This window comes from Micropterus dolomieu, linkage group LG21, assembly GCF_021292245.1.
Source record: "Micropterus dolomieu isolate WLL.071019.BEF.003 ecotype Adirondacks linkage group LG21, ASM2129224v1, whole genome shotgun sequence".
Taxonomy (NCBI): Eukaryota; Metazoa; Chordata; class Actinopteri; order Centrarchiformes; family Centrarchidae; genus Micropterus; species Micropterus dolomieu.
This window is the reverse complement of record NC_060170.1, coordinates 3,086,382-3,105,043: the sequence shown is the minus strand read 5'-3', so window position 1 is coordinate 3,105,043 and position 18,662 is coordinate 3,086,382. Positions and strand designations below refer to the sequence as shown.

Below are 18,662 nucleotides of genomic sequence, written 5' to 3'. Positions count from 1 at the left end.
ACACACACACACACACACACACACACACACACAGGGACTAACGAGCAGGGCGGGAGCAACACAGGTGACAGACATGACGCTAACGAGGGAGGCAGAGAGACAGCAGGAAAACAGAGATGCAGGCAGGCAGAGACAACAGGGGGTAACAGAGAGAACACTTAGACAAGCAGACATGGGTGGATAACCAAGAATGCACAAGTACGAGCTAAACAGAACCAGTAAATGAACAAGGGAATACACAAGACAAAACCGGGAACACAAGACCAGGAGTAAACAAAAGATATTAACTAATGTATAGGACTAGGAACTAACTGAACAAGACTACACAGAGAAACACAGAACCTAAAACAGACTTAAACAGGAAAGACATGAACACAAAAACCACACTCCTAACATTGTTAGCTCATGCCAACGAGTAAAAGCCAGTCAGATATTTATTCTTCTCTGGTCTCTTGCTCGATCTCTTCGCAGCCTCAGCCATGATATCCACACTGATAATACAGAGATAGCATCTTCTTATAGCAAGCTTGTTGAAGAGTTTTAGGCTACGTTCAGACTGCAGGCCTTAATGCTCAATTCCGATGTTTTTCTCAAATCCGATTTTTTTGTTTGACAGTTCACAACACTGCTTAAATGTGGCCCATATCAGACTTCAGTGTTAACTGTCCGCGGCCTGAAAGTGACCCGCATGTGCAGAAGAATAACACGACATCACACGCAGCAGCACTCTGTTGCAGGCTACAGAAGTAAACAAGGAGCAACAGAGGTTAGCTCCTGTTAGCTCACGGGATACTCTTGTTTTTCATTGTCCTTCCACAGGTCAAATTTCTCCCGAATTATGACAAGTATTCACAACTTTCGTTTGTTTTATTACGGTTTCTGGCGTTGGACAACTGCCCCACAACTCACTCACTCTCTCTCTCTCTCTCTCTCTCCCTTGCCACTGTGTCCACTCGGACAAGTAGCATGCACATAACTTAGAACAGAGCTCGCTGTCTGGTGGATTTCAGGTGTAAGAGAGGGAAGTTGTGAGCAGATGACAGCAAGGTAGAGAAGAAACAGAGCCACATGTTTAGTGATGGCTTTTGTGGAGCTTTTTCGTTCACCGCAGCTCCGTTTACAGCAGAACTGTGACAACAGCTGCTGTAGAGTCGAAGTAGCATCTATTCCGACCTGAGTGTCCAGACTCAGGTCGCATTTAAAAAGATCCGATCTGTATTGGATTTGGACATCATATCATCACAACATATGAAAATGGTCCAATTCCGAACTGGAAAAGATCAGATTCCATGTGGCTCGGATTTGGGTCACATTGGCCTGCAGTCTGAATGTAGCCTTATTGGTGTTTGACGTGGTGCTGTAAAGCATTATGCCGGTGTTGCGATAGGCAACATAGTGCAATACCAGGTGCTCAACATTTGAACTGGCCAGAATGAACTGGCTAACAACCACTGGCCACCAGCCGGTGCAGAGCTGCTCCATGCCAGGGACAGCTGGTGTTGCCGCTGTGCTATATGTGCACCAATGAAAACAGAAGTGGTGTCTCTGTGAGTTACACCACAACTTTGGACCACATATGGACAAAGGAGTGCTTGACACATACTTCCGGATTCCGAAAAGAAACTGGCACGTACACTGCCCCAGTTTGTTACCCGGCTCTGCTGTAGGAGTTGGGGAAGTTTGGGAGTGGGAGTGGCCTTGGAAGGCAACGGACCCAGAGCATTCTGGTTGTTGTAGATTTTCTACTTTTGTAAACAAACACCACAGGACCTTTTCTCTGTTTTCTTCAGTCAGGTAGCACCAATTTCAAAAAGATTTATGTCTTTCTACTGCTAGACAGCCCTGTTTGACAAAAAGACTATGTTCCCAGAAGGACGAACTTCAGCTTCTGTTCTGCACTTCACGGAGACGTGGCTGTGCAGCTGATACCGGACTCTGCGCTGTAGCAGAGCTCTCCGGCAAAACAAAAGGTGGAGGTGTCTGTTTTTATATTAACAATGGCTGGTGTACTGTAGTGTTGTATTACTCGAGACCGGTCTTAAGACCACTTTTTGATGGTCTCGTCTCGGACCCGACCGCATTTGTACTCGGTCTTGTCTCGGCCTCGGACAATGAGGACTTCTGATTTTTTTTCTAGACCAGTCAAGACCATAACTTTGGGAATATCAATAAATTGTCTAATTTATTTGACATCCTAACTTTGATTGGATGTAAAAGTTATTGCTTCAAATGCGACCAATAATCCTAATTAAATATGTGTTGTTACCATTAACGACTCCCTGCGATGGTAAGCATTGAAAAGGAGTGTTGAATAAAGATGGTTAAGTTGATTTCAGCTCTTAGTGTTTGTATGTGCGTGTTTTAATGGGAATGTGGATCTTTCAGATGAATTTGAGAAGTAACTATGATTTCGTTTACCATTTTGTGTCATGTAATGTGGGGAACTGGTCTTGGTCTTGACTCGGTCTCGCCCTCCCTCAGTCTTGGTCTCGACTGCTCTCAGCCCCTAAGAGTCTTGGTCTTGTCTCGGTCTCGATAAACTCTGGTCTTGGTCTTGACTTGGTCTCGGTTTGGGCGGTCTTGGCCACAACACTAGTGTACTGACGTGACAGTGATTCAACAGCACTGTTCTCCTAATCTGGAATATTTTATCATTAACTGTAAACCATTTTACTCCCCCTGTGAGTTTGCTTCATTCACTCTGGTTGGTGTTTCCATTCCACCCCAGGCCAACGTGCAGGACACACTCCCTTGTTGTTGTTCTCTGTGACTTTAACAAAGGAAACCTCAGCTAAGAACTCCCCAAATACAGACAGTTTATAAAGTGTCCATTACGAGAGGGGAACAGTTTACATCACTGCTACACCACAGTTAGCAGTGCCTATCACGCTGTCACACACTGGGACACTCTGATCACGTCATGATCTACCTGATTCCTGTTTATAGGCAAAAATTAAAGCTTTGTAAACCTGTAGCAAGAACATCAAAGAAATGGACCAGAGAAGTTGTAGAGGATCTTCAGGCGTGTTTGGACTGGGATGTTTTAAGGACTGCTACCAACAATCTGGGTGAGTTTACAGAGGCTGTGAAGTCATACATCAGCTTTTGTGATACCAACACGCACCAAGGTTTACAGCCGCTTTGAGAGTCAATTGGACACTATCCCCCGTGACTCCTCCGCTCAGTTTCAACCCGTCCACCATCTCCTTCCCCCACTCCTCAGACTTGGCCAGCTTCACCCCCTCCCCTCCTCTCTCAGCTGAACGTGCCTGACTCCACCTGCAGGTGGATCACTGACTTCCTGACGGACAGGAAGCAGCATGTTAAGCTGGGAAAACATGTCTCTGATTCCCGGACCATCAGCACCGGTTCCCCTCAAGGCTGCGTTCTTTCCCCTCGATTCTTCTCCTTTATACCAACAGCTGCACCTCCAGTCACCAGTCCATCAAGCCCCTGAAGTTTGTGGACGACACCACCCTCATTGGGTTCATCTCTGGTGGGGATGAGTCTGCCTACAGGTGAGAGTTTAACCATCTGGTGACCTGGTGCGGTCAGAACAGTCTGGAGCTCAACGCTCTGAAGATTTATTATTATTATTATTATTAATTTAGCTGATGCTTTTCTCCAAAGCGACTTACAACTGCTAGATGGTCCTGGACTTCAGAAAGAGCCCAGCCCCAACCTCCCCTATCATCCTATGTGACTCCCCCGTCACCACTGTGGACTCCTTCCTTCCTGGGCACCATCATCTCCCAGGACCTCAAGTGGGAGCTGAACATCACCTCCCTCACCAAAAAGGCCCAGCAGGAAATGCACTTCCTGCAGCAGCTGAAGAAGTTCAGCCTACCAAAGACAATGATGGTGCACTTCTACACCGCCATCATTGAGTCCATCCTCACCTCATCCATCATCTGGTACGCTGCTGCCACTGCCAGGGACAAGGGCAGACTGCAGCTTATCATTCGCTCTGCAGAGAAAGTGATTGGCTGCAGGAAAGATTGCAGCTGACCCCTCCCACCCTGGTCACAAACTGTTTCAGACTCTCCCTCTGGCAGGAGGCGGCGGTCCATCAAGACCAAAACCTCTCACCACAAAAACAGCTTCTTCCTATCTGCAGCTAGCCTCATCAACAAGGCCCGGGACCCCCACTGCCACTCCCCCCTTGCAAATAATACAAATGTCTCTGCATATGTAAACATTGTTTCATTTCATATCATGCACAAACCTGGCATATTGCACACATTTGTTGTTAATTGTTAATCTTTGTTGTTGTATGTTTACATATTTCGTTTCAATATGTCTGCACTACACAAACCCAGAATAATGCACATGTTCTGCAAATAGTTGTATATTCTGCAAATAGTTGTATTATTTTTCTCTAGTCTTTTTAATATTCTTATATAACTTGCATTGTTTATTCCATATTTATATATTTCTACATTTATATATGTCAACTGCATGTTTGTCTATGTGTAGCACCTTTTCACCAAAGCAAATTCCTCGTACGTGTTAAATACTACTTGGCAATAAAGCTCCTTCTTATTCTGATTTTGAAATATGTTATGAGCTGGACAGAACGGACCCAAACGCAACGCTCATCTGTGCACACAACAGAGATGTGTGATTCTCCCTGTTTAGCACAGACAGGCAGCTATTAAGTGAGTGACTGCTGCTACTAAAATTTCACATGATCAATAAAGTCAATGTGTAACTCACGTTAATAATGAGACGGAGACGGGTTTTACCCTGGAGATGTGGAAGACCGGGTGGACCTTCAGGTGAGGTGGGAGAGTCAGGCCAACAGTGGAGGGATTGATGACGGCCTCGATGGGGTAAGGACCGATGAACCGGGGGAGTTTCATGGAGGAGGTCTGCAGAGGGAGGTCCCTTGAGGAGAGCCAAACCTGCTGTCCAGACCGGTAGGTGGGAGCCAGGGTCCGCCAGCTGATGGTTGCAGACCGCGGTGCATTGAAGAGCAGCTGTGGCCTCTCTCCAGATCTGGCGGCAGCGTCTGAGGTGGGCCTGCACAGACGGGACCGCCACCCAAGGGACTACAGTACGCCATGCACCTGAGTGCCGCCCCCAGGTCCTGGTTGGCCCGCTTGGTCTGCCCGTTGGTCTGGGGGTGATAGCTGGAGGAGAGACTGGCAGTGGCACCGAAGGCGCGGCAGAAAGCTCTCCAGACCTGAGAAGTGAATTGGGGCAGTTTCCAGAGAGGTGGGAAGTTTGGTCAAGGGGATGAAGTGGGCAGACTTTGAAAAGCAGTCAACGATGGTGAGGATGACCGGGGGACAAAGTCCAGGGCGATATGGGACCAGGGATGACTGGGGACCGGAAGAGGGCGGAGCAGACTGGTGGGCAGTTGATGGGAGGGTTTGGCACGGGCGCACACCTCGCAGGCCGTCACGAAGGGCAGACAGTCCTTGTCTATAGAGGGCCACCAGAACCAGAAGAGGGTGCCGGCCATCCAGGGGTGGTAGCTGAACCTGGAGGCGTGTGCCCACTGGAAGACCCAGGAGTGGACACTTGAGGGGACATAGAGGCGGTTCTGGGGGACTCCACCTCCCAGACCACGGAGGTGACGAGACTGGAACGTGGCAGGTTGGTGTCGGGGGGGTCTGAAGGGGTGTCTGTGGAGTGGAGCCGGGAGAGAGCGTCTGGTTTGCTGTTAGGCGCAAAAAGAGATCGCTGGGAGAGGGTCGCCCCGACGTCCACTTCCGAGGTGTCCACCTTGACCATGAACTGAAGGGAGAGGTCGGGGTTGGTGAGGATGGGGGCGGAGGTAAACGGGGTTTTGAGACGGGTGAATGCTGCAGCGGCCTTTGGAGACCAGGCGAAGGGAACCGAAGCGGAGGTGATGAGGCTGTAGCTGCGAATGAACCGGCGGTAAAAGTTCGCAAAACCGAGGAAACACTGCAGCTACTTAACGGATGTGGGGGTTGGCCAGTCCGCGACTGCCTGTATCTTAGATGGGTCAGCACGGAGCCGCCCTTTCTCGATCACAAAGCCGAGGAACTGAACGGGCATGAAACTCGCATTTTTCTACCTTGTCAAAGAGCCTGTTCTCCAGAAGCCACTGCAGCACCAGACGGACGTGCTCAGTGTGTTGGGCTGGGTCACGGGAGAAGATCAGGATATCATCGAGGTAAACAAAAAAAAAGCGGTGAAGGAAATCACGGAGGACATCATTGACTAGTGCTTGGAAGACGGCAGGGGCGTTGGTAAGACCAAAGGGCATAACTAAGTATTTGTAGTGACCGAGGGGGGTGTTCAAAGCGGTTTTCCCATTCATCCCCCTCCCGGATTCGCACCAGATGGAAAGCGTTTCTCAAATCCAATTTTGTGAAAATGGTGGATCGGGAGAGGGCCTCGAAGACTGAATCCATGAGCGGCAGTGGGTACTTGTTTTTTACTGTGATGGCGTTGAGCAGGGACGGAGGGTTTTGTCTTTTTTTTCGACAAAGAAAAAGCCGGCACCCACCGGAGACGAGGAGGAGCAGATGATGCCGGCAGCCAGGGAGTCTTTAATGTACTGCTCTATAGATTCCCTCTCCGGACGCGAATGTCCAGGAGATCTATGGAACAGTCGTAGGGACGGTGGAGGGGTAGAGACAAGTCCTGGTCCTTACTAAAAAGGGCGAGGTTGTGGTACTTGATGGGGACCACGGACAGGTCAACGGGGACAGACAGGCTGAGCAGGATTACCGGGGGCTCAAGAGATCAGGTAGAAGGAGAGGGATTCGTGGTGGTTATTGGAGGTGACAAGAAAAAGCGGTGGGGTGCGATGGGTGACGGTAGTGAGGGGCTGGCTATTGAGACCAGTAGCGTGCAGGGGAGTGTCAAGGGGGACCTGGGGGACCGTGAGCTGATGTAGTCTTTTGGGCTGCACAGGACAGACAGACAAGAAATGGCCGGGTTTGCTGCAGTAACAACAGTCACTGGCACAGCGACGTCATTCGCGCTCCTCCGGGGAGAGACGAGCGCGACCCACCTGCATGGGCTTGGGAGGTGGTACGGAGGGAGGCATAGGCGGCATCGGCGGTGCTGATTGAGGCCGCACACGCAGGGGGAGCGGAGGAGACAAAGAGAGGCAGGCAAAACACACAGAATGGTGGGAAAAAATTTTAAATAAACAGGACACTCACCGTCAGCCAGGTGCAAACAAACAAAATAACCCTTTAAAATAAAACTTTGCTCCACCTCAACCAGCCACAACATATTGTCATAATAATAATACAATATTTTTTAATAATACAACACACTTAAAGGTGTCATGTATAGTAAAAGTAAATCTACTTTTGACCCTTAATTGTATTTTGATTATAATGCTTGTTTATTTAGGAGTGACAGTCCAAGTTATATTGTATACCAATGGTTCCCAACCTTTTTTTGTCTGACATATTCCCAACAGCCTTGTCAGACGAACTCAAGTACGTCTTCATCAACACTACCTGTCACGTTCCAAATGTGTTCAATTTCAATCTTAAAGTGGATGTTATTTAACACTACTACATCTAGTTTTCCAAGTTTTGTCACTTCACTGGTCTGCACAGCGCCCCGATCTCGACCCCATCTAACACCTTTGGGATGAACTGCAACACTGACTGTGAGCCAGATCTTATCACCCAACAGCAGTGTTAAACCTAACTGATGCTCTTGTGGCTGGATGGGAGCACCAACTTCTGATGCAAAGCCAGAAATCAGTGGGTGGATGATGTTATAGCAGCATATTAATGCCTTTGGTTTCAGAACAACACATGCTTGTTACTTGTATTGAGATAAGGGCCTCTTTTGGGGAAACAGCATTTGATAAATCCTTCTCCTCCTTACTTATTGTCTACGTGGGAGACTACTATTTGTTCGATTTATCTTTACTTATATAGGGTTAATTCATACAAAAGTTATCTCATTGCACTTTACATATAGAGCAGGTCAAGTCCGTACTCTTTGTAGTATTAATGAGTAGTACTTAATTGTTTGTAGTATGTTTTTACACGTTAGGGTTAGGGTGCAGCTGTTTAAACATGTAAATTGCCTGAAATTGAAACACCTTGTGATTTAATGATTTTTTAAATTAAAGACACTACAGTGTCAGTCAATGTTTAAAATATACCAGCAGGGGGCATGAGTCAATCAGACTATGACTATGATTTATTATCCTCTTCAATCAATCATTTAAAATGTATTGCTAATGCTGGTCAGTTGATAGGCTGGATTAATTTTCTTGAGTAAATTTTAAGGAGCTGTGTGTTGTAGGGATCAGACAGATAGATAACAGTTTTTTTTGTTTTGACCTTGTAGGATGACACTGAGGAAAACCCCTGCCATGTCTGCTTTCTCTCCATGCTATTGTAGTCATTCTATTTAATTTCCCTTTTCTAAGTGGTTTGTTGTGCTTGCGCCCGGCTTGGTCAAGGACAGACATGAGGACACTGAATGCAGACTGTTTAGCACAAAATTTCCTTATTCTTTTTTTCTTATTATGGAACAAGAAGCCCGGGTGCTCTCACCTGTTCACACAGCTCTCCTCTGTGGTATATAGCAACCAATTACTTAAATTTTAAGGTTGTGGTGGTGTATCACAGCTACAGATTGTTAACACCAATGATGGGATCACTGGTATTTGGGAATGTTTTCAATGATATGGGGTGATTGTATGGAAGATTATTAGTGTCAAAATGATTGAATAAGGCACTGTCAACCAACTGTGCCATAACATTTTTTGCAAAAGCATAAATCAACTTTTAAGTTCATAAAATGTATATTTTGCCATGTTGCCTATATGCCTAGAAATACATTCAGCATGTTTGTTATACCTCAAGGATACACAAAATGCATTTTGGTGATTACTGGAAACATAATTCTTGCTTATAAAGTCCAGAGAGCGCCTTTAAGTCATGTATTGTGGAAAAAGTCAATGTATATTTAAAGCAGAATTTATTTTTGTATTTTTATATGTATTTGCATTTTTGTTTGTATTTTAGTATTTGAGATCATTTCAATTACAAACATACATGTTACACCTTTTACACATGGACAAGGACTTTTTTCCCAAAAAATGTCCAGTATGTAAACAGCTGTGTTTTTGTGGTGTCAGATGGGAAAAAAGATATATCAGGATAAATTTCATTAAGGCAGTGATGGCAAATAAAGATGTCTGTCGTCACAAGTAGCTCTTTGTACATTGTGTTGATCAAGTGTAACACACAGTGTTTGTGTCACAATAAACTTTGGCATGTGGAAAGGAGGAAACAGAGATCGAACCACCAACCTTGCAATTATGACCCTCTCTACTGTATGGTGCTGCCAGACAGAACAGTAATGTGCAGGGCAAAACCAAAAACAATGAACTAAAAGGCCCCACAGACCTGCAGAGTTCCGTTTTCATTCTCCATGATATTTGCATAAGTATACAACAAAGTTGCATTAAAAAGTGTGATGTAATGATGTTCAAATAAGCCCTAAAATTGAGGGGGTTTTGCCAATGCCAATATTTCTTCAGAACATGTGGAAGCTGAGCCTCTGTGTAATTGTAGAAGAGATAGAAGAGAACAGCTGACCAACAATGGATCAACAAGCTCAGAATCTGAAATGTTACACATTATCTTCAAGTTGTGCACAACATAGAAACTCATCCTCCTGTAGCTTTCACCCAGAGTGATTGCAGCGCTATCTGCTTTTATCCACATAGATCCTGCCTGTCGAGCAAAAAATGGTTGTCAGTGTGGAGGTGCAAAATTAACAAAATATAAATGATGAAGTCAAAACACGAGCCAGGCCTTAGCCCTTCCCCTTTATTTATTGTACAAATATATCTGGGAGACAGAGACAGAGCTTGTCTGATGCTGGGGCTCTGCTGACCTGTAGCCACAGCACACTTGCAAAACAAAATCGTGTAAGAGACAAACAGCAGATAGGCCATATTTCTTGGCCCCAGTGACAGAGGGCCCGGCTCAGCAGGGGCCCCCTGCTCCAGTCAGCCTGGCGTGTTTTCTGGCCTAATAGTCGGATGGGCAGATATAGGCTAATCGAGGACCTTGCACTAAGGTCAGGGGTGAAACAGATAGATGATAGATAGAACCTATGTCCCTCTGTGCACCTTCTGCTGAGCAAACATGTCTAATGGCAGAGATGTGCGGTGCACGTTTTTTCAGAGGAGGGGCAGCTTTTGACAAGTACAGGGCATGGGTTACTTAGTTTACTAGTCTTTGCAAGAATGTGTTATTCTGTTATAAAATTCCTACATCTACTATAATTTTTTACCAAAACATGTAAAAAGTTATGAACAGAAGAAGTATAACAATGATTGACAGGACATTACTGTATTTAAAATCTACACTCATCATTGAGTACTAAGTATAACCTTACTATACTAACCAACACTCAAAAAAACAATGCAAATATCCCATGCAGACTGTGGGTAATGTAGCCTATAAGGAACAATATGAAAAATAAAAAAGGCTATACTTTAATGTAAATTATAGAAGGATGGCATTTACAGTAATATGATCGTGTTTCAGATGTCTGTCGGTCGTGTTTTTTGGCCCCCAAAAAACACGACCAACAGTGAATACAACAAACAAGCGGAGCTTTAATCTTGAGAAGCTGCAGAGCTGCAGTTTCTATTGCTTACAACTGAGGCTTTTTGAAGACCCTTCTCTGTCTCTCTTTCTCTCTCTTTCGCCCGTCATTCACCGGTCTTGTGCAGAGTTTTGCGTGCATTCTGTGCTGCCAACGACTTCATGCACATCGCCGTTCCTCACAGTTCTATTTCAAGTAGCCGGCTATTTAAAAATGACAAAATATTCTTTTTGTGGTTCATTAACGGTGATAAATTATCCGAAAGTCTGCGAGGTGCGGACAACTCAGCGGACAACTCCGCTACTACACACATACACGCTATGCCTACACTTACAATTGTAGATACAATTTTGGATTTATTTATGCACTTTAAAAACATTTATTGAAAGTTTTATTCTTTTTACATGTTTAATTACAGCATTAAATGTTGAAATGTATATTGTAATAGACTGCATATTAACTTATTGAGAGAAAACTGGTAGTTCTATGTAAAATCAGATGTTGAGCACCCCCATATCTCCAAAATGGCATGATCCTTGTTCACTATGAAGCTTCAACTGTGAGATTGATCATCCCGAATTCAGGAGGCTCCATCTGCAGGAGCCTGCAGACAGAGATAGAGAAACACTTTACTGCAGACACTGAACACAACTGCCAGTCCAGAAAGACAGTACTCAAAGGCAGTGAATATATGTGAATGTTTTGTGTTGACTTAAGTCACCTTTGTGTTTCCTATTTTTAAAATTGTGCAGTGGTCTATAGTTAAGGACCCTCACCCTCGTTCGTGTTTCCACACAATGACCCTCAGCACTCAGACGGATCCTCAGCAGCCACCCACTGCTTCCTGTTTTAGCTAACAATAGACAGTTTGACTTTCTATAGCACTTACCAAGCAAAATGCCCTGTCAGAGTCAATTAATATTAATGCCCATGTATTTCATTCTGCAGCTACTCCATATGTGTACAGTCAACCTGGGCAGATAAATATAGAAATCTACAGAATGTCACAGTTTACATTGTTTCCATAGCCGGTGTAAAAATAAACTGACAAGTAAAAAACTTGTCAGTATCAATCAATAAAATTTATTTTGGTCCTCACACATAATTTTCCAAAACAAAAAAAGGAAAACAATGAAAATAAAACAATATATCCATGCATAACAACCGAAAAGGTGTAGACTGAAGCCTATGCTTATTATGCCTACCCTTTCCAGTATTTCTGTTAGGGCTATTTTGCATAATTTAAAACAAAAATATAGATGTCCAACACCTAATTAGCAAAATATATATGCTAGTAATAATAATGACTAATCATTATGTTGATTTTTATTCAGCAGCAGTGTGCTATTTAGGCTAACATATTATCAGCAGTGAGTCTCTCGAATTAATATAATTTAGAGAGCCAGTCTTTGAAAATCTGCTCTCTCTCTCTCTCTCTCTCTCTCTCTCTCTCTCTCAATAGTCTATAACTACTTGTTATCATTTTGACGGTTCATGTGAGTCTGCATAATAAGTTTAACTCCTCCAGCACCGCTCTGCTCTCCTGTCCAGGCATTTTCACGGAGGAGGCAGGGAGCATCCTTCACGTGACTGAGCGTCAACCAATGGCATCACGGCAGTATAACTTTTGGGATACGGGAAGCGCAGTAAAGAGCGAGCGGAGTGAAGGAGTTTCACAGAGATCTTCAGTGGTCATCATCTCACACGTACTACTGGCCCTACTCGCTCTTAAACCAGCACTATCATAGACAGAGACCATCCGGATTTGTATTGGTCTTTTTTTTATTTTGTTCTCCCCAGCAGCCCATGCAAGACTGCAGCAACACCTACATTCAGGTTTTAATAATAAGACAATCATCACTGACTGGCTGCTGTCGGCTGTTCAAATGTTGGGAGACAAGGCTCACGGTAAGTCTACTATTCAACAGTCGGTGCTCTGCATTCACAGTAGGTCTATTTAATATTGAATTAGAGCCTGACATATATTGTGAAATAATGAGTGATTAGAACAAACACATAGGAAATAGAAAATAGAAAATAGGAAAAAAATACAATAGTATAAAATCATGCAATATGATAATTAATAGCCTGCTGATTCAACTTAAAACGGTGTGAATGTCCTGAAATGCCTTTAGGCCTAGTGTAGCTACAAGTAACAACAAATATACAATAAAAAATGAGTTAGTCATTTAAGAATGTAATAATAAGGATATTTCAGGAATTGGTGTGTGTCTCCTGGTGGCTGTTCCTGTGCTGCTGATGGAGCGCGGCACCGCTGTGAGACCCCTGGCTGACTGCTCCATAGGGCGCGTGACGCCTCCGTTTCGCGGCCTAAACGTCTGCCCTTGGTTCCTGACGTCCCCCCAGTTGTTCATTTCAATTTAATTTAAGTCTTCCTTTTTTATTATGGCGTGTTCTCGGCAGCAGGATAATATTTAAGTTTCACCGCTCCGCCAACGGGACGTGGAACGGAACTGAGTTTAGCTCCACAAGAAGGATTTGCATTGCTTGCTTTTTTCATTCATATTTGTCGCTATATAGGCTAAACGTAGGCTACTGAGTGGGTGATTAAATCTTTTTAAACTCTCTGACATAGGCTTCATCTCAGGTCGGTGCCTGTAGCTACTAACAACATCAGCTCTCACAGAGTCGACGCTGGAGTTAAAACTGAACGGTTTCAACAGGATGTGTGTGCTAATGCGGTAGATTCACGGAGAGGTTAAAACCATTGAATTAAACCATATTTTACTTTGAAGAGTAGTTTGGCCACGGTAATATAATGCCATAAATCAACAGTGTAATGGAAATGCATGGAGCGGTTTCAAACTGATGGATAGGCCTATGACAGAAAGGATAATACATTTATGGCGATATTGGTGGTTATTACTTCAAGTGGATAAACGAGTGGAAAGCCTAGGTTATAAAGCTTCCTTTTTATTTTGATAGTTGTAGCTATCTATTTATAGGCCATGACAGATTTTTATATGGCTTTATTAACCCATCTATAGCCTACTGAGCACAAATATTTACTACATTCCACACTTATCAGAAGTTATTTGAAATAGGACCACTTTATAATGTATAGCCTACCTACACAGAAAATTTCCCACATCAGCAGAAATGCTTTACATTAAAACTGTTAAACAATTGTTAGAATAATATATTTAAGATAATGTGGATAATAATGTGGGCTGTGTAGCCTATATGAGATTTCAATTGTTATTCTATGGTGATGATATTATTTAGGCCTTAGCCTATTATGTAAATCAATTGTTTTTCTGTAATATAGCTGTGCATTTATAATGCATGTATATAGGCTATTATAGGCTGTACATATAATAATTATCATTTCGATCAAATAAATACATTTTTAAAGACATTTTTCACGAAAGGTCTGGGGCTTTTTTAAAATAAATGTCAGTTAAAGTTTATTTAAACAGATGTTGTTGTTTTCTTATTGTCTTTGATTGTTTTTATGTCAGATGGAATTGCATTAGGCTAAATGCAGAAACAGAAACAACAACTCAGCAGCACCGAAACTATTTCCCGAAGATTAAAATAAAGGCAAGTTACTAATTTTAATTTTTAAAAATAACAGACGTCACAGTATTGTTTGCGTAATAGAAGAAAATGCGGACATCCTGAACTGACCTCAGACATCTGAAACACGATCATATTACTGTAAATGCCATCCTTCTATAATTTACATTAAAGTATAGCCTTTTTTATTTTTCGTATTGTTCCTTATAGGCTACATTACCCACAGTCTGCATGGGATATTTGCATTGTACACTTACTGTGCCACGTTGTCTCATGTGCTGGGTTCTTGTGTTTGTGTGCACGTGTGTATGTACCAGGTGTGTCTTTGAAGGTTATGGAATACACATATGATGATGACTTGGAAGAGCTGTGTCCTGTGTGTGGGGACAAAGTGTCTGGATACCACTATGGCCTGCTCACCTGCGAGAGCTGCAAGGTAACACATGGACCCTTTAACAGAAATAACAATAAATGAACGCAATGCGGCATTTTAACTTAACCTTAAACGAATCGAACTATTACTAAGAGTCCAAAACCCTAAAACATTTTATAATTTTGCTGTTTAAACGAATGTAAAACAAATTATCACATGATAATTTGTTTTACATTCGTTTAAACAAAAGTTAACTTTTTACTGAAAGTAAGACAGAAAAGGTCAGCATTACATCTACTCATTTTAGTTAAGATATAGTGTCCCTAAGCCTTTTCTAGGCATAATATGCAGTCATCGAGTATTAATTATGCTAAACAAATATTGGAACAGTCAATGTTCAGCCGCGACCTTTTATTTCGAGGGCGTAATGTTAAATGCCGTATACTCTCAACCCGCTGTCTACTCGCTGTTTCTGATGTGTCATCTATTTTTCAGGGCTTCTTCAAGAGGACAGTGCAGAACAACAAGAGGTACACATGTGCGGAAAACCAGGAGTGTAAAATAGACAAAACCCAGAGGAAGAGATGTCCTTTCTGTCGCTTCCAAAAGTGTCTCAGCGTTGGGATGCGGCTAGAAGGTACAATTTACTGTATACAGCCCGCTTTTGACCCATAATGAGTGTCTTTTCACTTTGAAAAAAAAAATTATAATAATACTTTTACTACTACTACTACTAATTATAATAATAGTAATAACAATACTCCTAATAATAATATGTGCTATTATTTGGGAGAAATTAAGAAAACCATTTGCAGGGACTTATTTCTATTTCTATATTTCTTGTATTTTAATTACAACAATAGCCTAATTTGACTGTTGGCACTTATTGTGTTCATATTAATATTAAAAATAATTCACAATTTTATCTTTTGATTACTATGGTAAAAACACTTTATATATCTCTTGATTTGTGGGCTAGTGGCTCTTATGTTGTTTTCTATACACACTGGATGGGATTAATTCCCAGACAGCAATGCAGGAAAGCACCTGCTTCCGTAGCAGAAAAAGGACACATTCTTGACTTACTGATAAAACTCCGGAGACTCCCCTGTTTTAAATCAAAAGCTCTATTTAGGCTACAAGAAGGAGTGCTGCACAGACTCTGGGGATTCTTCTCAGCCCTAAAAAGGGAAGCAAAAATGACCAACATGTCTGTTATTTATTCCGTAGGAATGGTTGGGGAAACTGGTGAAATGATTTTACTCTCTGCTGTTACAGTTCAGTGCTCATCAAGGAGTTTTGCAAAGGGGATTTTGGCAGTGCAGGATAATTCATTTAGAGTCAGTGTTTCATTTGTAAATCTGTTTTTCACCTCTTGTCTCTTGTGCGACAGCTGTGCGCGCAGACCGCATGCGTGGGGGGAGGAATAAATTTGGCCCCATGTACAAGAGAGACAGGGCCTTGAAGCAGCAGAAGAAGGCTTTGATACGATCCAACGGGTTCAAGCTGGAGAGCGCAGCTCCTCCGCCGGCCTCTCCTCTACAGACTGACTACGGCTTCACTGGCACCCTGCACAGCCTGCCCACCATCTCCAAAAGTCTGGTCCCCTCCACCCCGAGCTCCATCACCTCTACAGACTACGAGGCCAACCTCTATGGACCCTCATCCTTGGGCATGGCCATGCAGTCCCACATGCCCCTCACCTCTCAGTACCAGTACACAGCCTTCCCTGGCAGGGCCATTAAAGCAGAGTGTCCTGACTACACCAGCTCCCCTGAGTCTCTGACAGGATACCCTTACCCAGACATGTACCCCTCAGCTTCGCCACAGCCGCCAAGCCTTCCACCGCTGGTGTTGGAGCTGCTGCGCTGCGATCCAGACGAGCTGGTGGTGCAGAATAAGATCGTTGCTCATCTGCAACAGGAGCAGGGCGGCCGGGGCCGGCTGGACAAGCCCAGCACTTTCAGCCTCATGTGTCGCATGACAGACCAGACTCTCTTCTCCATAGTTGAGTGGGCTCGGAGCTGCATCTTCTTTAAGGAGCTCAGGGTGAGTCACAAGCCCTTTATTCTATCCTCATGCTCACAGAGGCATGCATGCACACGCTTCAAATGGTGGAGAATAATGTCACATTTTACAGTTGCACTCCACAATTCATAACTACAACATGGGTTTGGTTTGTCTCCCTTCCATTAACCCTGGTTTACAGATTCTGCACAATCCATAAAAAATTGTATAATCTTTAAAAAGGGATATTTTTTAATAAAATATATACCTTAACTAAATAAAAAATACAAATAAATTATTAGTGTTACTAATATTTAGTAACTATTTAAATAGTAGTTACTAATTATTTATGCTGGACTTCACAGAGAAGATGAAGGGAAGAAAAAGTTACAAATGGATGAAGTGTTGTATGGAAAGATATGGACAACTCTGGCCCAGATATTATTAAAAAATCTCTCTTATTTTACAGTGCAATTGTTTGTTTTATTCTGGTTTTTATTTTCACTCACTTTCTTTCTTCACTATTTCTCCTGTGTGTGACATTAATGGTGTGGAGTTCAGTCATACCATATCCATATCTCTCAATAAATCATTTAAATCATTAGCAAGATGAGAATCCTTAAATGCCACATTCTGTTTCTCTCCCAGAGCCAGTCTGCTTAGACTAGAACAGACCTGGTCCAAATTGGTCTCATTAGTTGGGATGTCAATATCACAACTGCAATTGGTCTGACTAATGTGTGTACATCTCTTTAGGGATTTACAAATCAAAAGGTTCAAAATTAACAAAACCCAGAGGCCCCACAGCAGAGAATCAAGTGCTATATCCAGAATGAACTTTCTAACACTGGCTCTACCTTTACAACACCTTTTCCCATTAAACATGAAAAATGTAAAACTAGCTAATGAATAACAAATTCAAGTCAGCCTTTATTGTTGTAATTTCCATCAGTACTGGCAAGATATTACAAGTCATAACTAATACAATTAACACAAAATTTCTGAAGATCATTAATTGTTGTTTTTAAAGGGTCATTCCAATGTTAATGAGAACAGCTGACATTCTGTTTGACACTGTAGATGTCCCAAAAAAGTGCATCAGATTAATAATTTAGCAAGTTTCTGTTTTCTTTTTGATACTTTTTGTCTTATTACATAACATGTTAACATTCAATTCAATTCAATTCAATTTTATTTATATAGTGCCAAATCACAACAACAGTTATCTCACAGCGCTTTTCATAAAAGAGCAGGTCTAGACCGTACTCTGAACATGTTAATAGCACTAAAACAACAATAGCATAGTTACATAACATTTGCTTTGCTAAAAGGAAAAAGAAGAGTTGTTTTTAAGAAAAGTTGGCTTGTTTTAGTTCTGTATTAATACAGTTCACAGGCTTACTTGTCTTTTCAGTATGAAAAATAGATGAATGCATTCAAAGATGATGAGGTTGACTCACACATTCACGATTCATTCAGAATTTGCTCACAGAGAATGGACTCGCAGCCCACTTTAGGAGCACAGACGAACAATTGGCAACAGTGTTTGGTATGTTATGAAAATCAACTTGCAGAGAAACCTGCTTGAGGTAAATAATGTAAATGTTATGTCTGATTTGATATTTGTAAGCACTAAAATAGTCTCTATTTACTATATGAAGAGAAGTAAATGATACATTAAGCTTTATAAAATTGCTGTATCACATATAAAATGATTTTACATCATAACCATTTAATGGACATGATGTACGCTATATGCTCTGGTGTTCAATATGAACATATATGCATACACACTGTTTAGTCATTTTTAATAGAAATGTACAAAAATCTGTACTGTCGTCCTTTTTTTCCTTTTTAATTTGTGGCAGCTGTTGCTTAATGTATGGTTAAAGACAACTCAGCATAATCTTTAATGTAACGATTCAGCTCTAAAAGTAAACAGTTAAAGTAATGAGGAATGAGTCTTTAGTCTTTTAGCGGTATCCCTTGCGGTATTATTCCTGGCTCGTGTTCTGCGGGTTTCCTCGATGCTGGATACACACACACACGCACACGCACACGCACACGCACACGCACACTCACACGCACGCACACACACACACACACACACACACACACACACACACACACACACACACACACACACATTCTGACAAATCAG

The 18,662-nt window shown here is 42.5% G+C and overlaps 1 protein-coding gene across 3 annotated transcripts in view; it reads left to right on the top strand.

Moving 5' to 3' along the window:
- Positions 1-12,251: 12,251 nt before the first annotated feature.
- The window catches only part of LOC123960598 (nuclear receptor subfamily 5 group A member 2-like), a 21,279-nt gene continuing 14,868 nt past the window's right edge, over positions 12,252-18,662 (top strand). For 2 of the 3 annotated variants that reach the window (XM_046035435.1, XM_046035434.1), the window contains exons 1-4: positions 12,252-12,489; positions 14,439-14,557; positions 14,990-15,131; positions 15,888-16,543. In XM_046035435.1, coding sequence (XP_045891391.1) covers positions 12,468-12,489; positions 14,439-14,557; positions 14,990-15,131; positions 15,888-16,543 — 939 coding nt within the window. In that variant the 5' untranslated portion in view covers positions 12,252-12,467. Of the gene's footprint in view, positions 12,490-14,063; positions 14,146-14,438; positions 14,558-14,989; positions 15,132-15,887; positions 16,544-18,662 lie in introns of all 3 variants that reach the window. The other variant, XM_046035436.1, reaches the window with a different exon arrangement.